The sequence below is a fragment of the Pituophis catenifer genome, unplaced genomic scaffold, assembly GCF_029215685.1.
Source record: "Pituophis catenifer annectens isolate HBS135680 unplaced genomic scaffold, rPitCat1.0.hap2 SCAF_2, whole genome shotgun sequence".
Lineage (NCBI taxonomy): Eukaryota > Metazoa > Chordata > Lepidosauria > Squamata > Colubridae > Pituophis > Pituophis catenifer.
The window spans coordinates 86216853-86243300 of record NW_027256882.1 but is presented as its reverse complement, the minus strand read 5'-3'; the positions used below and the strand labels follow the sequence as shown (position 1 = coordinate 86243300).

At 40.3% G+C, this 26448-nt stretch overlaps 1 protein-coding gene across 1 annotated transcript; it reads right to left on the bottom strand.

The window, feature by feature from the left end:
* Positions 1-64: 64 nt before the first annotated feature.
* On the bottom strand, positions 65-26448 carry MST1 (macrophage stimulating 1). Its single transcript, XM_070933736.1, has 18 exons — positions 26364-26448; positions 23135-23267; positions 21709-21821; positions 20460-20574; positions 19086-19222; positions 17700-17820; positions 16316-16434; positions 14989-15151; positions 11848-11978; positions 11178-11280; positions 9606-9742; positions 8339-8374; positions 8030-8141; positions 7111-7188; positions 5076-5222; positions 2961-3067; positions 1085-1224; positions 65-478 (listed from the first exon to the last, which is right to left on the bottom strand). The coding sequence occupies exons 1-18, from the start codon at positions 26446-26448 to the stop codon at positions 317-319; spliced, it is 2139 nt and encodes a 712-aa protein (XP_070789837.1). The 3' UTR covers positions 65-316.

Below are 26448 nucleotides of genomic sequence, written 5' to 3'. Positions count from 1 at the left end.
GCTTCCATTGTTCTTATAAAATTTGATAATGTTTGAAGCCATGATGGTCACTATCATCAATAATTCTTCAGCTAAGCGTCTAGCAAAAGATGCAGCATAATAAGCAATTAATTGCTGCAGATCCTCTTAGCCACTTAGATAAACTCCATAAAATGGAGCAAAAAACTTGTCACTGATGTCAGCTTTTGGAAAGTATTTTTTCTGTAAAATCAGGAACCTTTTTGGCAATGCTTTTCACATGACATGAGAATGACTGCTCCACCCTAATTCTGAGAATGGAGAGACGGGCAGGAATTTATGATAAATATACAACAGCTCAGCTCATCCTCATCACTTTGTTGATCCAGTCAACATACATAGAGATTCGGATGAAGGTGGCAGGCACATCTTTGCGAGCACATATCCTCAATGGGGTGATCACACCTTGTAGCACCCAGCACTCTTGAGTCAGGCAGGCCAAAGGACCTCCAAAGTCACCCTGCAGAAAAAAGACCAAGTCAAGTCAAAAACAAGCTCTAGCTTAAGGAGCACAGCAACACTTGACAAAGTACATGGGTTGATTTTTTTACCTCGGACATTTGTTCAAATGGCTTCCCTGACCTATTTGCCATGAAATAATTTATCTGCAGCTACACTTTTCAGTTCATATCTTGGGGAACTATTTCCCACGGCTCATATTTTAAAACAAAAACAAAAAAAACCAAGAGGTTGGCAGGCAGCTTTTTAGGGGACGTCATAAGGGCCCAAGCCCATCTCCATTGCCTAGTCTGAGATGTTTACAAGAATATTGTAAGACTCTGAGGTTAGGTGATTTAGGAGATTAGCCATTTTTCAAAACGAAAAGTATTTTATTTCTAAGTATTCAAATTATGAGCATCTTAGGCAGGGGTTATTGGAGGTACCGTGTTTCTGGCCTTTCTGTAAGGTTTGTCCCTTTACTATTCAACTTTCCAGATGTTGGCCTCTCATTTGTATATTTACTTCTCTCAACCAGTCACTTGATGGAGTTTCCTGTCTTGATCTTGATCTCAATGCAAGCCAAGCAATTCAGTTCAATACAAATCCACCACCCTGCCCTGCTCACCTCACAGGCTCCCACGCCAACCTTCAGTGGTGATGTACATAGCTCATTCTCCTTCAGACGGCCTTTAAGTGCCACACTGCAATTTTGATTGTTCATGACTGGCAGCCTAGCCACATTGAGGACATTTTCATTCCCAGTTCCTGTGTACAAAGAAGAACCGGAGCATTAGATAACATGTTATACACCTTTCTGAGGGTGAGATCTTCTTTATGGTTGGAATGGGACAATTCACCTCAGCCAACTCATATTACTTTCGGCCAATTTATTTGCAGTTTAGTATTTTATGTGCTCTCACACCTGTAAAAAGTTTGAGCTTTTATAACAGAATCAATATGTATATGCTAGAGTATATATTTTTTATTCCTATATCTACTTGCTGTATTAAAAATATTTGTGCTGCAGATTATTATAATATTGTGTATTTCTCATCTTACGTAACAGATTGCCCAGAGAACCATATTATTGGGCAGGTGCATATAAACATGAATAAATAATCAAGACAGTGTTATTACCCACATCATGCAAACCATCCCAACTATATGATAGCCTTTCAAAATGCTAAATATCAAAATAGTTAATAATCAGGATATGCCAATATCCCTTTCAAAATCTGTATTATTCAAATGAAAGTGTTAAAAAACAATGCCGATAAGTAGTTATCAAACTATGTAGTGCCATGAACCACTCAAATTTCAAATAAGGCAAATTGATAATATTCAAACAGGATTTTTTTCATCACCTTAATATTATGAGTTCAGGAATGTTCTAAATAAAGTTTCATTGAAATGCGTGAATTATACAATAGTTTAGAAAATCTTCCATGTAGGGAAGATGTTGGAAGGATATCTGGTTAATAAAATACTGGAAATTTTGGTCCTGGTTACTTTTCTGAGAGATTCTCAATATGGAGGATCTTCCTATTTATGTCTTCTCTTTTCTAATAACTTCATATCCCTCTGAAATTTGCATAACGGCAGTAGAGAATTTAGGGCTTTTGTGCTTCCTTATTTAAAAAAAATAGAATTAACATTATTCATTCATATTGTATATGAAGATGCCTTTTGGTTTAAAGAAGTAGACAGATTTCATAACTGATCAAACACTATTCCAATTAAGAGGTATCAGCTACTATTCTAAACTCATTGGTCACATTTCTGCTTAGAATTGGGTCAGTGGAGTAAATTTTGTACTCAGAACTCTACTAACCTAAATAAACAATTCCTAAAAAGGAATCGATAGAAGCTCAGTTTTTCAATTTGTACTCTGTCTGGATAAGCTGACTATCTAGACCCATGATGGTGAACCTATGGTATGTGTGCCACAGGTGGCAAGCAGCGCCCTCTCTGTGGGCATCCGAGCTGTCGCTCCAGTTCATCTCTGCCGTTCATGCGCATGCACCTCCCGCCGGCCAGCTAGTCATCGGGTCTCTGCCGTGCATGCGCGGGGGTGCGGCGTGTGGGGGGGGGCGTGTGCACACATGTGCAGGGGTGGGGCACATATGGGTGTATTATTGCATTTTGGGGGTTCGGGCCTGCGCTTTGGGCACTCAGTCCGGAAAAGGTTAACCATCTCTGATCTAGACAGTGTGGAATACAATCCTGCCAGGGCTGTGACTTTGCTTACACATGCAAACTTCAATTCCTGCCAGTCATGTTCCAGACTTTCTCTCCCACTGGACAAGGAATAAAAATGTGAGGGGAATATTACCTAGCCAGTTCCTGAGAACTAATGGTTAAACTGTCACACACTTTACATCCAAGGAAAAAATCCCACATTTTTACTTCCTTGTCCCAACAAGATAGAATTCTTGAATAAGAGATTGGACCAATTGGCTTTGAGATCTCCTGAAACAATCCTTTTTCCAGACTGTATGTACCTCCAGTGCTACCCCATCCTGCAATCTCACACTGGGTGTTCTCGGGCACAATGTAACGCTCGGGTGGAAGGCAGATCAATGCCACACGTTGATTCAGAAGCGCAGGCCTGTGATGAGAAAGAGCAGGTATAAAGCAACTAATTCACATCTTTGTTCTGTACCCAGAAGCCACTTCAAAGTGCTGATCACATTCCAAGCACAGCCAAGGTTGGCTGGATGTCTGCTGATGCTGGCATCACACCCATGACTGATCTTTACGCCATGAACGGTGATAGCTGCTGCATGAGGCCTTCAGCAAAAACATAAGTAGGAGGGAGTTGTTTTCAAGGGTCATCACAAGCTTTGGGACTGTATGAATCTATCTTGAGCAAGCCTTTTAAGTTTTTATCCCATTAAATTCCTTCTTGTAAACCAAATTCATGGAAGCTTGTTTTCTTGTAAAAGCTACTAATTGACTACTCCTTTGTATCAGTTTCTTTAGCAGCTTCAGTCACCAAAGCAACTTTCAGCAGAGGAAGAAAAATACACCGCACAGGGAAATATCTTTAGCATTGTAACACCTTTTGCCTGAAAGCTATAAACATCCTGTCTTCTCATCCCAGGACAATTTCCACTTGCACCTAACCACTGCCTAAACCTGCCCTGGCCACCTCTTTCTACACTGCACCCTCATCGTGTTGCTTTCATCACATCCTCATCTTAAGAGTAAGGCACATTTAAGTCAGCCTAGCCCTTATTATTATAACTACCCGCCCTTATTTTAGTACCATCCAAAGGAAGTAGGTAAATAGTATTAGGCTTTGTAACCTGAGGGGAAGTCAGATGGCAGAACTCGGAACAAAGGCAACAAGTCCAGATAGAGATGGGCAATGGGAAAGCAAATGTTAGACCAATACAGCTTTCCATCAGTTCAAAGAAGGGCTGGGAGCCCTGTAACATAATGTGGATAAATGCCTACTGATGAATGTTAAGTCAGCATCATTGCCAATAAGGATGTGATTTTCCTGCCCGGCTTCATGTTTTTGCTCTGTTTTGCTATGCCACCCATAGCACAACACTGGAATGTATTTTCTAAAGATGCAATTATGTATTTGTTCATAAAGATTTTTAAGATATGAGATCACCCTTGGGTAGGATTCAGGTTTCAGTTTCTGAAGCAGGAATATATCTAACAATTAAGAGCGGAGACAAGAAAAATAGCATTTCAACTTAATTCCCTGTTTCTGGGATGTCTTTGATGGTAAAAATCCTAGCTAGGTTTTTTCTAGAGGAGACGTGAAGAGATCCATTTACTGATTGAGAATCATTGAATCTAGTAATTCTAATTTAATTTTCTTGGAACTGACTAGGGAAAGGAAATCTAAAACATTACCGGCAAAGTCCAAGGAAGGAAGCTGCCTGTCAGTAAAAAAACATCTTCAAATAGTAAGATTGCTGCCAAATTTAGTCTGGGCACTGGATAACCCAATCTACCTACTAGACATTCCTATCCTACAGAGCTGTGGTAGCACAGTGGTTAGAATGCAGTACTGCAGGCTACTTCTGCTGACTGCCAGCTGCCGGCAGTTCAAATCTCACCAGCTCGAGGTTGACTCATCCTTCCAAGGTGGGTAAAATGAGGACCCAGATTATTGGGGGCAATATGCTAACTCTGTAAACCACTTAGAGAGGGCTGTAAAGCACTGTGAAGTGGTATATAAGTCTAACTGCTATTGTTATTGCTATCACTTCTCTTAATTGTTTCTGTTTGTGAGCTTTTTTGCAGCATACCACCATCTTCACCAGCTCCTTCCCCACAAGCCATACAGCTCAGGATGGAGGGTGGAGCACACTGACAGATTGGGGGCCTCTGTTGTCCAAGTCTAGTACATCCATTACTGAATGCTAACTGTGTGAAAGGCTCCTTTCCTTTGCCTTGTTTCATAGTCCATTCTGATTCTCCACCTCAGTGAGATTTCTCTACAACGAAGTATGTATCTTGCAGATCCCAAAATACAACAGTGCAGAAGGCTCTTAGGAGTCTCTATTGAGGAAGCCTTGACCTCCACCTATTGGCATATAAACTAAATTGCTTTCATACTATATGGGATATAGAATATCTGAAAGGTCACTTACCTCTCCAATTTCAGCATCACCACAAGTGACTCAGAGGGACCACAGACAATCTTAATTATAGGAATGGCCTGTTTGTTTGGGTCATTAGGACCAGGATTCTTAAAGAGTGTTCCAAGCAAGACGTAGTAACCAGTTAAGTCAGCATCGCTGCCAAGAAGAGGAATTAATAATTGTTACAAGATGACTGAAGCCTTTCCATCAACAGCAGCTTCCCAAGCAGGAAAAGTTAATAGGGTATTAATCATTTCTGTCTCTCATACACTTTTCTGCCGCTATAAAGGTAAAACTCCTTTGAGTTCTGCTGACTGCAGTTACATTTATATAGCAAAAATACAGAAGTGATTTGTCACTGTCGTCTTCCAAGTATTTTTTGGCTTTCCAATCTAGTCCATCACTCTGGAATTTCCTGATAGTTTCCCATCAAAATATTAACAAAGTCTAAACTGCTTGGCATTTCCTGAGTTCAGCCATGGTCAACTAGCTGCTGCCCCTGTTTTATTGGCTGCCCCTACCTAAATGTTGATCACTAAGTCTCTGCATCCTTCGGATCTCACCAAAATGCTAGATATGACCTCTCTGCCAAAGCAGATACCATTATTTCAGATTTCTGCATAAGCCTGAGAAAAGAGGCTGCTGTTTTAGGAGATGACTAATCAAAGTGATTTTTAAAGCAGCGCCATTTCTTTTCAGATGTAAGAACCTGGGAAATAACATACTCTCTTCCACAAACAGGACAAAAGCGCTGCACTTGTTTTCATAATCATTTTTGAAGCAGGCATACATTGCTCTATTAATTGGTGCTATCACTCCTATAACAGAATCTGAGTAATCTTGGGATTGGATTGGTGAGACTCGAATTCCAATCCATACTCAGTCATGACATCAGAGGATAATGAGCATAGGAATACCGCAGGCTCTTTAGAAAAGACAAAGAAGAGATACCACGGACATACATTGTCCAAAAATATGCATTTTTTAATTACACATAACTGGCTTGCTTAGCCTGATTCAATGACTCCTTCCCCCAGTGTGCTTTGATTTTAAGTATACCAACTATATCTCCTAAATGCAGGATTTATGTCATCCACAGCTAGAACAAATCACAGAATGTACCCATAGCTTGTTTTAGATGATTGATTTATTTATAGATATGTTCTCAGACTGTTCTCTGGCTGTTAGCAAACTTTGTCCTGTTATTTGGTTACTTTGAATTCAGACTACAGAGGGATAGTTGGTTAGCCACTTCACTTGGGGCGCTTACTTCTTGGGGCAGCCTCTACTCTGTGGTCTTCTAGAAGTGGAGCCTTCAACCCTCAGTAACCCCAAACAATATTGCCATTCCTGAAAACTGAGTCCACTTGTCTATCCATTTCTCTCTGTGCTGGAAGAAATTGCTCAACAAAACAACAAGCAAGCTATTTGCTTAGTTAAACATACAAAACAGTCCAATGACTCAAAGCTAGTTATGTCCTGGCTTCTGTGAATGACAGCTGTTTAACACATAGGCCTATGGATTTATATAACATTGTCTATTACTGTATTTTATTTATATCCCATTTTTCGGCCTACATCCTCCTAGAGTGCTACCAAATGTAGGCAAAAGATAATGTGTAAAAATCAAAACAACTTTTTTAAATTAAAAAAATGTTTTCAATAGACTATAAAAAGGACAAAATCATCCAATATACCAGTGATAAAGCCATTAATAACTTCAACATGCAATTTAGAGATCCTTTCTGGCCTATGAAAATAATCTAGATTTGAATGACAGACAGTAGTGTCAGTAACCCTGTGGCTATGTGGCCTGTGAAAGTGCTGAATATAAAACAAAAAAAAAATGATTTGTAATTGACAACTTATTTAACGCCACTGTATGTATAATTTTTAACAAAACTTTTAAACCAGAAGATAATAGCTAGCAAAAAGTTATGGAAAATAAGAAAGAAAGAAAAAGAAAGAAATCAAATAAAAAGAAAAATGTGCAAGAAAAGGAGGGGGGAACTTCTAATATAAATTTTGCCAGAACTCTGCTTACCAAGAGGAGAAACACAGCCGGGTGCTGATTACCCACTCCTCTTTTACCAGTGATCCTCCACAGAAATGGACTCCTTCTCTGGAAAGCAAAAAAAGTGGCACATGTCACAGGGTTAAAATCTACCTCTTGGGGGAGTAGGTCCAGGTTGTCAGCAACATGCAACTTTGCAACGAGGCATTCCATGGCTGTGCACTATATGCCCCTTTCTGGTCTTGGGTAAAAAGAGGTCCAAGTGCACAAAACAGCCTCATAAGAACATCTAGTTCAGGGGCGTTAAACTCAAGACCCAGGGGCCGCCTTGGAAACAGTGAAGGACCGGCCCGCAGTGCGTCTGCCAGTGAAAACGGAGTTTGGGAGGACCATGTGCGGCCCTCCCGAGCTCCATTTTCACTAGCAGAGGGTTGCAGGATTCCGTCGCAGCCAAAAACGGAGCTCACAAGGGCTGCGTGCAGCCTTCCTGAGCTCCGTTTATGCTAGCTCCGTTTATACATCGCAGCCGAAAACGGAGCTCAGGAATCCGTTTTCGCTGGCAAGAGCGCTTGGGCCTCCACAGGCACCCCCGACATGAGTGATGTCAAGCTGGCTATGCCCACTCTGGCCATGCCCCCCCCCACCGAGGTCAAACACAAGAATGATGCGGCCCTCAATGAAATTGAGTTTGACACCCCTAATTTGGTTAATTTGCAGGGAAGCACAGAGAAGTTTCCCTTTTTTGCAATTTTTTATGAGTTGCCAATCCAGAAGACAATGAGTAATAACACTGACAGTTCAAAGTTGCTCACGGGGTTACAATCTCTTCTTTTAAAAGAACTACTAAGCTCTCCAATCAAGATTCATTCTCTGCTTTGCTGTGTAAGGTATCTGCAGCCAATATTTTTTGCACCACCTGATCTCCCACCATCAGTCAGATTCTGCTCACCGATTGCGGATGCTGACTGTCCAAGGTGAGTTTCCAGGTCTGCCTCCTACGATCCGAGCCCGTGCCTCTATTCGCTCATTCCTCTTGCCACACTGGTCAAAAACCACATTCTCTGCAACCAGGGAGTCAAGTTATGAATATGGTCCTTAAATGTTTTTTTTTAAAAGCAACATACTTCATTTCTAACTATTCACATAGTCATCTGAAGCCAAAGGCAGAGGGAAAACTTGTTGCACCTGTTTCTCTTTCTCATCAAAAATATTCTTCTCACAAAATTACCACAGATAGAATGCCTGGCAGAAAGCTCACCTGGATTCAGCAAATGGGACGACTTCTTGTCATCAGCTGTAGAAACAAAGCAAAACATGGATTGATGCACGCACAACTACGTTCCACATATTGTTTATTTATTTCATGGCAGTCTCTGAGGTGCCAAAGTCTACAAACCTTATCATTCATACTCATTGTAGAAGGTTTTTGTTTCTACAAAATACATGTATTTTTTCCTGAGTGAGTGACAAGCACGTCTCTGTAAACTGATTGTGAGTTGAACTATGTGTGAGCTTTTGTTGTGGCGTCTTCTGGTTCAGGATCATTTTAAGAAGCAAAAGTGTCTGTCGCACCTTATACAGCAGTTGGTAGAAAAATGTTTTGACAAGGTGTTGAACAAGCATTCATTAATTCATTGGGTTTGTATCGCCCCTTTATTTTGGTCAACTCAAGGTGGTTCACATATTTAATCCTCTTAACTCCTATTTTCCCCATAGCAATAACACTTTGAGGTGGGTTGGATTGAGAAAGATTGACTGGCCCAAAGTTCCCTAGCTATATATCATGTCTAAGACAAGACTAGAACTCATAGTTTTCTGGTTTCTAGCACAGCATCCAGCCAAACCAGATTTCAGGCATTAGTTTTAGCAAAATACTTGGCATTCAGAATCATATGCCATTACATATTCATGATTGTTTCTGAAGCCAAAAAAAGTAAGACATGAAATCTTCCATTTATTTTTTTTGAAAAAACAAAGGAAAACTACTTCTTTGCAAGTATTTGAAGCGACATGTATTCCAGGGATTGTTAAATTCCCAAACCACTGGCCCTGCTGTCTGAAGTTATTAGGATTGGAATCTAACAACATCTGGAAAACCAGAGACACTCAATTATATTATACACATAAATATAAATACCTCAACGATAAACAAAAAATCATATAGTAGTATATTTTATTCATGTGTTTATTACATTTATATGCTGCCCATCTTCCCCTCTTGGAAATGGAAATGGAAGTTGCAGTTCTGCTAGACTGTTTAATTTATATTGTGAATGCATGCGCCACCTATTACTATGCTTTCAAATGCTCAAATGATTTATGTTGCAAACCAAGAAACAACTACTGCATCAAAACAGGACAGATAAGCCAAATCCTTCACTTCATCTGGCCACAAAGAGGTCAACATGGGCATGAAAAATCTTGGCCTCTTGAAGAAAATCTAGGCAAGAAGATGACACTTATAGCTGGCTCCCAAGAATAGACACTAAGGCAGTGTCCATTACTTCATCATGAATCAAACTTACCACATGGTCTAATGGCACAGTAATCAAATTGAGTATTAGGATCCATAGTGTAGCACCAGGGCCCATGACTGTCATTGTCAGGGTTACGACAATAGTTCTGTTCAAGACGCACATTAGGTAGTAAGGGATAGAAGTGCCTAAAAAAATTCAAAAAGACCGTTCAGTATTGTGTCATTTTTTCTGTTTCGTATTTGGGGGATTACTGGGGGTTTTTTCCCCCATAAAAGTTACATATAGTTGTCAATGTGTTCTTATGGATGATTCAGACACTTGAAAGCATTTCCATCAATGGATACTATTTTTTCCCTAAAATTCATCTTTGACTCCTGAAAGAAATGCAGTTTTCCGTCACCAAGAGATATACTCACTCACATCTATTTGCACACTTCTAACAAACACCACATTTCCCCTCAAAAAAGGTGCTACATCTACCTGCTGTAGCTCTTCTCTATTTACATATAAATTGCGCTTTTTCACTGTATAGCCTCTGTCAGCTACCTTGATCTTTGATAATTGATTGGAGGGAGTACTTTAGAGCTTTGAATAAGAATTACAATGCTGTGAGAATGTTGAAAAATGATATGGCTGCAGGTGGAGACAGAGTGATGGAGACATCTTAAAATACAGATCTATTTTGCTTGCAGACTGGATTTACAATTGGTTGAATGTGTGAAGGTTGTATCTGTTTGACAATTGGAAATAGGATGTTACTGTTCCCCTAATGATAATCAAAGGCAAAGATAACAAGAATAAATAAAAATTACAGGGAACTTTGAGTGTAAGAGAACCTGAGAAGGAGTTTGGCAGAATTCTGATACAAGGACATAAAATGATAACAATGAACGATATTTGATCTTTAAATGATCCAATCACCCTTTCTGTTCTCACTTCTCTCTTTCTTAATCATCCATTCACGTCATTCAACAGATGTTCTTTCTTGGATGGATAGCCATCATCTTTGTGGGGAAGAGCTGCAATTGACTGTGAACATGGGTCATTTCTATTTTTATGGCCTTGCCCACCTCCTTCAACCCAAAGAGAAGGTGGTTTCTATCTCCCAAAGCAGCCATACAATAGGGAAGTACTATTCTAGAACTCCTTTTTTTCACTAAGCTTTATGAGCTCACCAATTTGACATCGTTCCAGAACTTAAGAAAGGGCCCTACAGCAAGTGACCAGCCACCATTTTTCTCCTTGTCTTCCATTGAAATATTTTTCCCCTGCCACTGAAAATATTATTTTTGTTAGGTCCATTTTTTATACTTTCAGCATTCATAGAAGTATATTCCATATTATTATTAATATTTATTTTTCAAAAACTTGGCATGGTTCCTAATGACACATTTAAGATCCTGTCAATCTTGCCCTCAAAAAATAATGAATGGTTTAGGTGAGCACAGGCTCACCTGTGAGATACTTTCTCTCAGAATCAGGCCAAATAGCTGCAATCTGAGCATTTTTCATGAAGTCTGGGTGCTAATGGGGTTAATTCTTTCTCCCTGTCATGACCAACGCTCAAAGAGGGAAGTGGAAACAGCATACTGATAGATTTCTCATCATTCATGCACTTACTGGAGTGTGTGAGGAGTATGTTCCTTCCATTTCTGGCAGGTAATTCCTTTCCGGGTCTTACTAACTGTGCCTTGGTAATCTTCCCCATTTCCATAGTAACAGTCTGTGGAAATCAAAGACTCACCTGAGTTCATTTGCCTATCTTGGTACACACATTATGTACAAGCATTTGAGTGTCAAACATTACGCTTTCCAACTACCAAGGAATTGTGTTCTCCTGGAAGATCTAGAGAGCAACAGATTACCAATCTCTGTTCAATAACTAATAAGAATCTCTGAGAAACCAAGACTTGCTAGAAGAGGTAACCTTGAGGGGGAAACATCACAGTGAGAATGGAACATCCTCAGTGACTACAGAAAGTTGGATTAAAGATGGGCTGAAAGAGGGAACAGACAATCAGGAGCTGGATGGAAAAATAGAAGCACTCAGTCTTTTGCTATAGATTCCCTTTTAATCTCATCATCTCTGACTTATAGAATCCCGGTAACATATAGAATCCTTATAGTCACTCAAATGATATGCAGATAGAACTCTGCTGCTTCTTTTCTCGTGCCATGATAATAAACAGTGGTACTTCAAACATTAGGAATAATACAGCCCAGACTCCTGTGAGAAGAGTCACTGTGAAAAACCTCCTTCTAGATCCCAACTCGGGGCCACCATTCTTACCTTCTGCCTCCACATCCTCAGCACAGCGCTTGATCTGGAAACAGAAAGCTCTAGGCAGGTTGGTCATGGTAGTGAAGCACCAGGGAGCCTCTGAGCCATCAGGATTCCGACAGTAATTCTCACTTAGGTCTCTAGAAAGTAGAAGCAAGGCAGAACCTCAGTACCCTCCTGAAGATGGATCCAAATGCTTCTGGCTGGCCTCCAACATAAACTCTGTTGCAGTTTCCAAGACTGAGCACTCTGGAAGATACTTCAGGGTTAATTGGTCCATAGCTATAACATAGACTGTAGTCATAAGATTTGTTTTTAGACTTACACAGACCTGTGGTTAGTGAAGTTCTGTAATCATCCAAGTTAGTTAACTACAGGGGTGGGCAATTGTGGCTCTTTTACAACCTGTGGACTTCAACTCCCAGAATTCCTGAGACAGCTTGGTACATCACTGAGGATGTACCGTTCTCACTGTGATGTTTCCCCCTCAAGGTTACCCACAGGTTGTAAAAGAGCCACAATTGCTCACCCCTGGTTTACTACATAGGCTTTCAGTCAGTTTCTGAGCTCCTTCAATAGATTGTCTTAACTTTGAAATCTCTAAATGATTTGTAACTGGGGAACCCAAGACACTGTCCTTTCTAGGTAAAATGCTTTGCTATTGTCACCAGAGGCCTGGCCTAGAGTGCCTCCGTCCTCAGAGAGAAAACCAGTGACATCTGGAATCAGGGTTTCTTCAAAGCTGGACAATCTTTATGGTCAAGCTATCCTACCTATCCTCATGCCTTGCTTTAAGACTTGAGAATGAGGCCTTGGGGCAAGTGTGTCTCTGGAGAAACCTGCCAGACACTTTCCAAGTTTCCAAAGAAAAGAAGACAGCTTCCATATTAGTTCCTTTGCTTAGGGGGCATCAGCAAAGCCAGAGGAGAAATCATTCAGCTTGCTGATGGGGAGCAGCATACTCAAAAATTAGGATACCACCATCCAAAAGTGAATTGGATACAGAAGGCAAGCAATGGGGGTCACAAATGATACAACTGGCATTGTTTGGGGCCAAGATAAAATTTGTGAATAACGTTTCACTCACTCATAAGAAAAGGCTTAGAGTGAGGCACTACAGGCAATCTGGCCATAGTCTATGATGCCACAGCACAAAGGCCTCCCTCTGAAGAAAGAAAGAGAGAGTGATGGAGAAAGGCACAGCAATCCATCCTCAATCCTGTGGACTTCTGCATTAAAAGATACAGGGAGTGAAATGTATAGAAGACACTAACAGGCACAGATACTGTATTCAAGTGGAATTCCTAAATGAAGCCAAAGCTCACCAGCAATTTTCATAGACCATTTTGTTGGAGAAAACTCAAAAGGAGGGGATAGTAAAGCAGCAAAAGTAGTATTTGCCTTCTTTTCTTTTTTCCCTTTTGAACAGTAATAAGAATTTCCTTTCTTTGAATATACACTCCCTAAAGCATAGGATGCATGATGTTTAAAGAAAATCGGTTCTGAGTCATTTTCTAAAGTTTCACTGTTTATCATGCTGTGCAAACAAGAAAAAAAATAATGTCCCTTTTTCTTGGGCTGATATGTGTAAAACTACTCTGACGGAAAGGAAACAGCCTTCCTGCCTCTAGTGAAATAATAAATTCATACTATGCCCAAGTGTCATCACTGACTGATTGTCAACCCTGAAGCGAACCTGGCTGGGGCCATCTTTGAGGCTTCAGGGTTGCCATTAGATAGAAGGGGAGAGAAATAGTTAAATCAGGGGTGAAATGTAAAATTTGTTACTACCGGTTCTGTGGGTGTGGCTTGGTGGGGGGGTAATGTGATGGTGGGCGTGGCCAACTTTTTTTTTTTAACTTTTCAAAGCATTTTTTCTGCAAATGCAAAAAAATGCTTTGAAAAGGCTCTGCCGATCAGGCAACACAGCTGGGATCGTCAGAGCCTTTTCAAAGCATTTTTTAAACCACCTCTTCTGCTGAAGAGGTTGCAGAAAAAAATGCTTTAAAAGTCTCTCTTATGATCCCAGCTGAGTTGCCTGATCATCAGAGAGGCTTTTCAAAGCATTTTTTTTAAAGCCTCTCTGACGATCCCAGCTGAGTTGTCTGATCGTCAGATATTTTTTTAAAAGCCTATCTGACGATCAGGCAACTCAGCTGGGATCGTCAGAGAGACTTTTAAAGCATTTTTTTCTGCAACCTCTTCAGCATTTCAGTTAAAAAAATGCTTTGAAAAGGCTCTGACGATCCCAGCTGTGTTGCCTGATCGGCAGAGCCTTTTCAAAGCATTTTTTTAACCACCTCTTGGGCGAAAGAGGTTGCAGAAAAAAATGCTTTGAAAAGCCTCTGACGATCCCAGCTGAGCCGCGCGATCATCAGAGGCTTTTTTTTACTTTTAAAAGCATTTTTTCGGCAGAAGTAGTTGTAGAAAAAATGCTTTTAAAAGTAAAAAAAAAAAACCTCAGATGATCGTGCGACTCAGCTGGGCATGGTGGTGGTGGTGGGGGCGGTGCAGGGATTTTTGCTACCGGTTCTCCGAACCACCCGCCGCCATTGCTACCGGATCAGGCGATCCGGTCCGAACCAGGAGCATTTCACCCCTAAGTTAACTGGAGTTTTGCAGTCAAAACAAAAGGTTTTCCTGTGGGAACCAAGGTGGCTGGGAAAGGAGGAGTGAAGTAACCAAACAACTGGCCACACCTCTATTGGACCATGTGACTGATGAGATGGGGAAAATTTTCTCTTTTTAATTAGGTGAAAACTGCAGGAACTTTCAGAGTCAGTTTTCACTAGTTGTGCCAATATGATGTATCCAATAAAATTGTTGCTTGAGGAATCTACCTGCCTCGGAGTTCCGTTTTCTATGGGTGCATTTCTTGCAACGCCTCACACTGATCTTCAAAACAATAAAGCAAAGGTCCACCCAGTTGAATGGGTGATCACTAGCCCATTACCTGGCTGTAGGGTAGACCAAAAAAGAAGAAACTCTACTTTAATCCCAAACCAAAATGGATAATCTCATGTAGTGGGATGCAGCTCAAGCGGAGGGACTTTTTATGCCTAGCAGCAGGAAATCTTTTCAGAGGAAATGCTTCCACTCCCATTTCTACTTTGACTATATTTCTGGCAGAATAGCATCACGAATGCATACTTGCATGGATATTTCTCAGGGTGGAAATTGTGTCGGTGTGGTGTCTGTGAGTCCCAGCGTTGACAGGGGACGCCCGATGTAGTGACATTCACCTTGCCTCGATAGTCTTCTCCTTTCAGCCGGAAGCAGCTGGTTGTAATAGACATATGTGGACGTTTCTCTGCTTCCAAAAGGGAGAATCCATGGAAATCAAATCACAAAGTATATCACAAATCCTTCATAGCATGAATGAAAAAAAGAATACTACATTCATTCCTGAATTTACATCAAAGACGCTGGAAAAGAATGTTTTGGGGATCCAATCTGGGTCGGTCACATTCTGCTAGAGATGGGCTTCTGAGGATGGGCTCCGGCATGAGTCCAAAAGCTCAGAAAACTACACCTCTGGTCTCAGTGACCGACCCAGATTGGATCTGTAACATTTTCCTGGGACACATATATTCACCTTCACTTGTAAGAATGTTTTTATTTATTCAAGATTCAAAATTTTAAAACTGTAAAGTTTACATTCCAGTTTTCATTAAGTGCAATCTAAAATTACAAAATGGATGAAAGCGGTGTTTTCAACTTTTAAGATGCATGGACTTCAGCTCCCAGAATTCCAATGCTGGCTAGGTTGAGAAACACTGGCTTAGAGACCACACTGAATCAACAAAAAACAAATTTATCTGCTTCTATTCTGCTGCTGTTATGCACATAAAAGGGTTAAGGTTGGAATAAACAATGTCTGCTTCCTTTGGGACTGCTTTACAGTACAGTACTGTTTTCAGGGGCTCTGGAAAGTTCTGTACCTTTTGAGAGATAGATAACAGAGATTGGTGCTACTAGGCCCTCTGTCTTTTTGTCTCTATCCTATTGTTTATAGCTCTCTCTCTCTCTATTTATGCCTGTCTTTTGTCCCATTAGCTACAATTTAGCTAATTTGTTTAGGTTGTTGTAGATATTTTAATAAGTGAATGTCAAGCTATAGTTTTTGCTCAGTGAACTGAGTAGCACATGAGCTTGCTCTGATCTGGATACAGGGGCTGACTAGGATGCAAACTGAACTAGAAATTAATCAAATTAATTTAACCACTCTGAAGGCTTTCACAGTGCATTTTATATATTAAGAGACAGATTTTGTGCATCATAAAATAGTAGCTAAGTAATCTGAAGATTATTATTTTTTTCTTTATTACATGTAGCTTTTGTAAATGTATTAAAAGATCATTATTCAGGTTTATCTCCACATAAGGTCTCAAATTCCCCTTGGTGTTTGAAAAATAGACTATGACTGATCCCTTCGTGATTTATTTCCAAATAGGTCCTGAACCTCAGAAGGACTTACTGCATTTACGAATGTGACAGAATTCACGCTCCTTGGCACGATCCACTGTGTAACACCAAGGTTGCTCAGAACTGTCAGGATTGCGGCAATAATTATCAGCAAGGTCTTTATCTGGGTATCTTTAAAAAATAACAGAGAAAGGAAGAATTAAGCTAAAACACTATTCTCAGTATTGAAAATGGACATGATGTGCTTCATAATGTCAACATCAAAGGAAAAAACAGACCCTTCTGGTGGCTATAAGTGTGGTGTTTGTTCATTGGAAGCAGGCTTGTAAGAGGCTAATAGGCGCATTGGATGCTGCCTGGTGCTTTATACCAAATGAGAGCAGTGGTCAGTTTAGCTCAGCTCTGCCCATCTTGACAACGTTTTTCAGGCAGAAATGTTATCATATGTGAAATGGAATAAGCCAATCCTAATTTCATGTATATATCAACCAGTAATGGATGGCCAAGAAAGGTCATGCCCAATTAAAATGTGAGCCAGTGAGAAAAAAATAATTTCCATATTGAAGATCATTATAAAAATATGTGTAAATAAAACTAGTAGCTCTCTTTAAACAAAACTCTGACGCAAACACACTTAGGATACTCTGGTTACTACATTTAGGGACAATATTGCACTTCTCTCTCTCTCTCTCTCTTTATAATTTTGTTTTTTATTTATGTATGTTACTTTCTGCTTTTCTCTATTAAAACTTGCAAAGACAGAGAATTTTAAAAAAAAAAAGATTAGTAAGAGGAAACCTGATACATTGTGGTGAAGTTCATCTTGTGCCTTCTCTTAAAATCCTGGGACCTTAGTTAGCACAACAAAGCTGAATATTGGGAAATTTGGGCATTATAAAGGGAATTGTATTTCCAGGGTAAACATCGATGTACTATGAAATGTTGCGCTTAGAATAAGTAATTGCCACCAATTTAGCTTTAAAAAATATAAAGGATTAAGACTATCAAAGTCACACTATTATATATGGATGCCAATGTATAAAACACAAGAACAAGTGCTTCTGCAGGTATAACCAGTATGCATTTTCCAAAGGTATATAATTCACTTTTGTGGCAACAAAAAAAATTTGAACTAGCTACTGGACCTCTGATCTAACAAGGTTCCTCTTATGCTGCTATGGATCCAGTCTGCCCTGGATATGCTTGAAATTGAAGCTGGAAGTGTCTCTGTGTCTCCACTACATGTATTTCACATTAGTATGAAAAAGGATTGTGACAACTGCAAAGTCATTACTGATATGAGCCAATTCGTCTGACTGATCTTAGTAGCTCCATCTCCCAAGGATTTCCTTGACAAGTATCATCATGGCAACATTTCATAGAAAACACACTTTCTCCTGCTGCTTTACAGATTACACAATGGCTAAAATCAGTACTTGTTTGGCAGGTATGGATGCTTGTGAGGGTGCTGCAGGTCCCAGCGTTGGCACTCTGTGCCTGACACAGTGTGATCAACGAATCCCCGATAATCCTCACCATTACATGACACACAGACAGCTGGAAGGCAAAGACAGAGTATTACTGTAAGAGGCATGTAGTAAGAGTCACTCAGAATCTAGTCAGTCCTGCAAAGTTGTCCAAATCAGGAAAGTGATTCAACATTATTTAAAAAGATTATAATAATTTGCAAGTCTGACTGTTTCCCTTTCCTTCCCTCTCATACTTTGGGATTCAGGAGAAGCCAGTGTGTGTGTCTCTTTCTCAAATTTCCCCTGTGCCCTGGGCTCCAAGCTTGCTCCTGTTGTTATGTTAGTGACTTCTGGATAATTTCTCTAAAATAATCTCCATGGCACCCTATACATTTTGACCAGAAGGTTGAAGAAAAGGTAACTAAGAAAACTAATTTACATGAATGAACTAGGCAGAGAGCATGAGAATTCACACACTCTGTACGATTTCAGGATTGAACAACAACAAAAAAAAATACATGACAACATTGGACAGAGAGAACACAAGAGTCACCAAAGAACACACATGCCCCAGCTAACAAAGTTCCATAGGCATAATAGGCCTCTGGAAGCAAAACAGCACTTGGTACTAGATCAAATAGACATATGGTTTAGGAAGGACCATCAATCAAGAAGATTATAGTAGTTTTTTTGAGTATCTGACCCCATTGAACAGGTGCTGCTTGCATTTTGCTATATTCTCCACTTCAGAAACAGATCAAAACTTGGTCCATACAGTTGATCCATGTGGCAGTTATCCACAAGGTAAACATCATCTTTCCTGTGTAGCATGAATATTTACTTTCATTATTGACAAGGAATTCTGTGGGCACTACTATTTAAAACTAAAAATAAATATCAACAGTACAAAAACATAGTTATTCATTTTGCAATCATGTATTGCCTTCAAGTCAGTTTGACTTTTCATGACTGCCTAGGCCATAGACCAAAGCCTGTTTGGTCAAGTGATTAAGGTACTAGGTTAGAAACTGGGACACCATGAGCTCTAGCTCTGCCTTAGGCACAATAGTTGCTGGGTAACTTTGGGTCAATCACTCTCTCTCTCAATTCGACTCAATTCACCTCACAAAGTGGTTGTTTTGGGGAAAATAGGAGGAGAAGGAGTATTATATGTCTGCCACCTTGAATTATTTATAAAAATAACAAAGATGGGATTTAAACAATCTAAAATGAAAGAATGCTTCCCTGATCAAGTAATTATTTTAATTATATATATATATAATTAATTTAATTAATTATATGGGCTGGTTATATACAGTTATGTGTGTCCTGCAGACATCTTAAATCAATTACCATTTTCACATTTCTTGATGCCACAGCTTTGATGTCGGGTAGCAGGGTCAGTTGTGTAGCACCAGGGGCCACGCCAATCATTATCTGGATTCCGGCAATAATTTTCTTCCAAACCATTATATTGGGATGGGCGAAATCTTAAGAAACAAAAAGACAACACAAGACAAAGAAACTGAAATTATCTCATTAGTATTGATCTAGATTTCACCGCAAAACTATCACCCTCCAATTATGCAACTTCAATAATGGTGGAAATCACTGAAGTTAATATAAGATGGCTTGTTTATTACAAGAAATCATTTTAAATTAATACCCTGAAACGTTTCAAATCTTTTATTCTTTTTTAAATGTCAGATGGATAGATGGAGGGAGGGAGGATAATTTTTTTATATATATATAAAAGTCATAGATGAGCAGAAATACAGCAAGTAATGGGGCTTGGGGAGATATTTTCTCTGTTGTCTTCCCTCAGTACCATCAGCTGAGAACTGGAACAGTAAAGGAATAGTTTATTCAAGGGAAATGGGAAACAGGGTGAAAAAGAGTTATATCTTAATTATGGTTTGGATGCATTGGTTTTCTGTTTGTTTTCTTGCCACCTGCATCCCATTTTCCTAGGACAGTGTAATGCTGCTCTTGACAGGAATATAAAGCACCACTTTATATAAATATAAAGCTTTATATTCCTGTCAGACCAAGCAAAGTAGATAAATTCACTTATGGACAGCCTCTGGCTTGCTTGATGGAGTAGCAGTTTTGTACAGATTCCCTAAACCATCTTTCCCAAATGAGATTCTTCCTGGAAGTATTAAAACTTTTGCTTCATAAAACCTGGTTAGCTTTAGAAAGCATCAACAAAGCCAAAGTATAATCACTAAGCTTCGTTGTGCATAGCATTATGACCATAACAGATGATATAGAATAGATTACTAGTGCAGAGATGTACAGTATGTCTTATAAGAATCTTGAACATAGCAAGTTATTGCTTGAAGAACTGCCCAATTATTGTTCTATTATTTCTGAAGGTATTACTCAGGGACATCCCTTCTGTCCTACTCTTCTCTCCTTCTCATTGGCCTCAGCAATAACAACAACAATACAGGAAAGCAACACCTTCCTGCGTAGGCAGTACCCACTTCTTCTTATGTTATTTAATTCATGTATTTATACCAGTGTTTCCTAAGCTCAGCAACTTTAAGATGTGAAGACTTCAACTCCCAGAATTCCCCCAACTAGCATGCTGGCTGGAGAAACTCTGATAGTCAAAATCCACCCACGTTAAAATTGCTGAGATTGATTTCCACATTGCCTTTATTTGATTTATTTACATATTGCCTTTCAAGAAGTTCAAAGGGTGGCATGCATAGATTTTACCTGTGATCATGAGGAAACTTCAGCTGCCATTTTTGACAGGTTTTTCCTTTTTCAGTCATAGACTGGAACCCTCTATAGTTTGTCCCATCTCCTATGATGCATTTCGTTACATAACCTGTGAAGTGATAGTTGAGAAATAACTTCTAATGCAAGATGGTATGGGAGTCAAGTAAGAATGGGGTTACTTATTTGGGAATGCGATCACTGATGTATTTCACATGATAAGAGCATTCTGTCATGAGTTCAAGAAACAGGAAGGCCACACATGAGTATTTTTTTTATTCATCTACTGTAATATGTGGGTCATCGCTGCCCTTCTCATTCATCAGCAGATTGTCTGGAAAGGTTAGAGGATATTTTGTCCCAGCTGTCCAATCCTGGGGATAGTGTGAGACCCAACCTTTTTCAAAAGCTGTGATGATCTTTTATCAGATAATAGAGGTTTATGGGCTTCTTGGCTAGGAACAAGGTTCACATCTCTTAGATCTAGGAAGGAAGACTTATCCAGGTGCAACAACCAATGTTGGGCCAACAATTCTTGTAAGCCACCTTGAGTTGCAATGTGCAAATAGGTGGCAATATAAATTTCCATAAATAAATAAACAAATAAATATGTTGCTGTTTCAAAGTCGCTGATAGGAGGTAATGGAGAAAGTGGCCCATCAGGATTCCCATTAAGTTCATAGGACCTTGAGCAAGGCTTTACTCCAAAGACTCACTCTGTCTGTCCCTTACAGCAAGATAAGACTAAACAAAAAGATGTATGGAGCTTTCAATAAATTTGATGCCGAGGATTCTTGTGCTGTCTCCTATAATGACTTAACCGGGTATGGATGAAAAAGGGGGGGGCACATATGTGAACAGAGATCAATTTACTCCAGATGCCCTCTCAGATGTTGAGAACAAGTTGGAGATCAGACAGCTACTTAGACTTACATCAGATATTAAGATGGATATGGATGCGCACTCAGTTAAGAGAAGGCAACTTCTATTTGCTTGAGAGCCTATAGATCAAGACAGGAGATGTGTATCAGCTGGAAGGATGTTCTTCCTCCATTTTTTTTTATGCACAGCCTCTCATGCATGTGTATTCCTTCTCTCCTTTCAGCAACCCAAGTCCTAAATAAGAATCCCTATTTAATTTTTAGGTCATCTGGCCAGAGGAAGCACAAATGTGCATTTTCATCTTCCTTCTCTTGAACTATAGGCACTCCCTGGTCTTTCACTTCCATGCAGACCTTCAACCTACCTTTCTTCTGGTAGAGGTCATAATGAACATTCCTTTGCAACCGGGTATGCGGTGAATTTTGGGTCACAGTCAGTAGCTGGCATTCATAACTCTGCCAGTTGTAGTGAAAAGCTCTGGAAGAAAACATAGACAGCAGTCTCATGAGATACCTTTGACATGGGGAATTGCTTGTTTGCCTAAACTTTTTGACTCTTTCTCCAACTTTTCTGCTCTTGGTCATTGCCACATCTAGTTGTTATCTACTTTGCCTGTTTTATTTTTAATATACTGGGCATATAATATTTTGTCTTGCCATGTCTCTTTTCTATTCTTCATTTGGTCTTTATTGTAGACCAGTTTGGACTTTTTGTTATTCAGTAAATCTTCATGGTAGACTAATTTCAGTGCATCTTCTTCATGGTTTTTCCTCAACCCTCAATGTCTCATTCAGAGCTCATTCAGAGCTTGGTATGTGTGCATCTATGTATGTATGGGGATGTGTGTGCAGCTAAATACCCATGTACATGTTGAAGAGACATGTATGCATGAAATGAAATTAACACATAAGACAACTATCACTCACCCCAACATTCTAATAAAATGAATGTTTTTCAAGTAAAGAAGAGTTAAGATTCTTCTGGATCAAGCCCAACTCTTGGGGACCACATAACATGCTCATGTCACTTTCTTGAGAGCAAAAGAGATTTGTCACCTCTGGGATGTTTCTTTTTTTTTGTCTTCCATCCTGAAGTTCCTAATAGTTTCTCATTCAAATTTGAACTTGCTAGACCAAAATCCGGTGCATGCACAAAGTCTCCCAGTTAAAGATGTTGGGTAGTAGTAGGACTAGGAAAAGCCTTCCCAGATTAAAATGACCTTTTAAGAATACTTCTGAATCTTGGAAGAGCCAGGAGAAATTTCTGCTGGGATCCTGGAGAACTGCTGCTTCTTAAGAGGTAAGGTAAAGGTTCCCCTCACACATATGTGCTAGTCGTTCCTGACTCTAGGGGGTGGTGCTCATCTCTATTTTAAAGCCAAAGAGCCAGAGCTGTCCGAAGGCTTCTCTGTGGTCATTTGGCCGGCATGACTAAATGCCAAAGGCGCACGGAACGCTGTTACCTTCCCACCAAACATGGTCCCTATTTTTCTGCTTGCATTTTTTACATCTGCTTTCAAACTGCTAGGTTGGCAGAAGCTGGGACAAGTAACAGGAGCTTATCCCGTTACACGGCACTAGGGATTCGAACCGTTGAACTGCCGACCTTTCGATTGACAAGCTCAGCATCTTAGCCACTGAGCCACCGCGTCCCTTTCTCAAGAGGTACTTTCTTAAGAGGTACTACCAGCTAAAAAAGCCAATGCCTGACTCAAGGTAAAGCTATTGTCTGAGCTTATTCTAGTAAACTCTGCAGCTCACCTGCCTGAAGCTATGGCTTTCCCCCCTTACCTGCAGTCCACCAGGGTGTTACATTGCCGGGCACATTCTTCTACTTCACTGATCTGCTCCACACTCTGTTGAGCCAAAGTGATCAGCTGAGTAGCCTTTAGTCTTTGGAAGTCATTCAGTGGAGAACGGTGACCTGGAAAGTATAGAAAATGTCTGTCATTCTGGATCTCTGCAAAGGAAACAGAATCAACTCTCAATCGAAAATAAGCATAAAGATGTGCCTCAGTAATACTGTATAGCATCCTGGTAGTCTTTAAGGGGGAAATAGGAGAAAAACTTAGCACAGTTAAATCATAGTCTTTTCTAAGAATTTGAGAATTGAATGTCATCAATTTTTTAAGAAACAGGAAATAGAATAAAGAGACCAGCTTAGTATGAACAAAGTTCCTTGGCTCAAATAAAATTGTGTGATTCTTATTCACGCAAATGAGATTGCGTGATTCTTATATCTGAGACTTCTGGGCAAAGTGCTGTACATTTAACAGATGCACACCAGGTGGACAAGAATCATACATAGCTGTTTTCCAGTGTGAAGATGGGAAAATATTGCATTTACTACATTTCTGCCTCAGATATATTATTGCACTGTTTTTTTAAAAAAATGGCAAATCTAATTGCAGAATGTGTGGCTAAGAAGTTTGAAAAAATGAGGTTTCAATTATTGCCACAGACATTCAAAAGCTTGCTAACAGAGAGCCAGAAAGCTTTACTTAATGAATGCTTGTCACAAATCTGTTAAAGATCTCTTCCTTGTGGCTGTGTTAAAATGCTATCTACCAGTCCCTGAGTTTACAGCAGCAGCCCCCAACCTTTTGGGCACCAGGGACCAGTTCCATGGAGAAAGGTTTTTCTGTAGACCAGAGAGTGTGGTTTCATGTGCTCCCTGCATCCCATAAATAGGACTTAGCTTGTTTGCGCGGCCCGGTTTCTGGCATGCCATGGATAGAAGTAAACTATTTTTTTCTTCAAGTCAGTCTTGACTTCTGTCAACTAAAAGGACATGGCCATGCAATTTTCTAGGCAACACTTTTGCCATTAGTTTCTTTCTACATCTTAGAGATAATGACTGGCTCAAAGTCACCCAGCTGATTCCCTGCCTGAAGTAGGACAAGAACTCAGATTTCCTTGATCCTCTTCCAGCATCTTAAAACACTGGACCTATGTTCTCAACCTTGGTGACTTTAAGATGTCTGGATTTCAATTCCCAATCTCTCTCCGTACATTGGTGGATGGTGAAGTTAAGGCTGGGGAACAAGGGAAGTTTTGATAGCCATCTGCCAAGGAATGTCTGGTTTGCCACAAGTTTTTTTTGTTTTTTTTGTCAGTGAACTCAAGCAGACATAGACTTTTTCTATCATTTTTGCCAAACCTCAGCTGTCCATCTTTAGGACACGCGTTTTGTGCTAGTTCAGAACACTGCTAAATCTATATTCTAAAGAAGCCCAACAGCAGCTTATCAGTAGAGAGAAAACTGTATTGTGATGCAGGAAAGTGAACCAACTCTCTCTTTTCCCCTTCATTGTGCAGCCATTGCTAGTCAGATATTATTCAGGAAGACCCAGACCTCTGTGTTGGTTATTAGTACATCAAATGAATGAGGCTGGTTTTAAAGAACATCATTCTCCCACTATGCAAAGCAGAATGGAGAAGGTCAGAATGTACCAAGGGGCCAGAGGAGAGGGGATAAACTCATACTAGCCTAGGTGGCCCCTTGGCCCTACCCTTCTAGGTGGGATTTAACTATAACATCTACTAAAAGGTGGGTGAAACTTGCTATATTGCACTCATGGGAAAACAATGCTTCTTGCCTACTTCAATGGCAACATACTGAAACAACTAAAGATGATTTTAAGCTACTCTCAGATACATCTTGAGGATGAAGAAAAGCAGTGGTGAAATCTAAATCGGTTTGCTACTGGTTTGCTGCCTGCGCATCTGCGCTGTGTGCCAAGCGCATGCTGCACACGCGCATACACAGTGCTCACCAAATGCACGCTGCATGTGCATGTGCAGTGCACACCAAAAGGAGGCTTGGGAAGGTACACAGAACGGGGGGGGGAATCAGCTGTGACGCGCGATTTAGCTTTGCTAGAAAGCAGGATTTTCTGCTTTCTAGCAAAGCTAAACCACGCGGCACAGCTGATCATCGGAAATACCTGTTTGGAGGAACCGGTAGCATTTAAAACTACTGGTTTTCCTGAACTGGTAGCTTTTTTTTACTACTGGTTTGCCCGAACCGGTAGTTTTTATCACTACCGGTTCGCCCGCATCAGAGCAAACCGGTAGTATTTCACCCCTGAAGAAAAGGCAATGTCAGGATGAAGTGACAGAAAAAAAGTTTTTAGTAAAACACCAATGGTTCTGGAGAGACATGAAAAACCTCAGCCAACAAAGCAGAGGGAGATAACAGCTATTGCTCTCTCTAAAGAGACAACCCTTAACAGACCAGGATAGAAATGTCTGTTCTTTATGGAAGAAGGTAAACCAGGAGACACTGGAGTTCTAGTCCTTCCTCAGGCATGAAAGCCAGTTGGGTGACTTTGAATCAGTCACTGTCTCAGTTCAACTCACTTCACAGGGTGGTTACAGTGGGGAAAATAAGAGGAGGAAAGAGTGTTGGATATATTTTCTGTCTTGAACAGGGGTCGGCAACCTTAAACACTCAAAGAGTCACAAAGGTCCTAACAGAAAACCCTTGGACCCCCGGAAGTCCGGTTCCCCCACCATAGAGTCTCCTCCTAGCGCAGCATCCTTTTTCCTCTACCTGTCCTAACTGAAAGCCCTATTAATTGTGGAGCTGATCAGAAAACCTGCCCTTGCCATAGAGTCTCTTCCTGGTCCGCCGGGCTTTTCCTCCCCATAACCTGAAGCTCGTCTCAAAATTGTGGCGGCGACAGGGAGCCACAACAGAGGGATGAAAGAGCCACATGCGGCTCCAGAGCAGCTCCAAGACCAGGGGTCAGGTTGCTGACCCCTGGTCTTGAATTATTTATAAAAATAATAAAGGCAAGATTAAAAAAAAAACACAATCCACTAATATGCAGACAGAAGTACCTCAGGGCAGAAAGCTTTGGCAAACAGCAAAGTAAAAAGAACTCTTCTGGGAAAATATCCTGATTACAGAACTTACAGTATAGAGAAGCAGTACCTTCTGCATTCTGCAGAGTTACTGAAATAAGAAAGAAGCACCCTGTGGAGATTCAGAGTGGGTGGATGGATAGAGCCTCACCTTTGCTGGAGGTGCAGAGCAACACAAGGATCAAGACAGCTGTCTCCTGCATGGCTTTCTCCACCACACGCAGTCTTCCCAACAT

What these genes read in the sequence shown, in the direction of transcription:
- MST1 (XM_070933736.1), bottom strand. Translation starts at nt 26,448, where the DNA reads ATGTTGGGAAGACTGCGTGTGGTGGAGAAAGCCATGCAGGAGACAGCT. An exon ending in ACAGTCAGCATCCGCAATCG is followed by an intron (nt 7,189 to 8,029) that starts GTGAGCAGAATC and finishes TTTGCTTTCCAG; the next exon opens with AGAAGGAGTCCATTTCTGTG. An exon ending in TTGGCGTGGGAGCCTGTGAG is followed by an intron (nt 479 to 1,084) that starts GTGAGCAGGGCA and finishes TTTTTTCTGCAG; the next exon opens with GGTGACTTTGGAGGTCCTTT.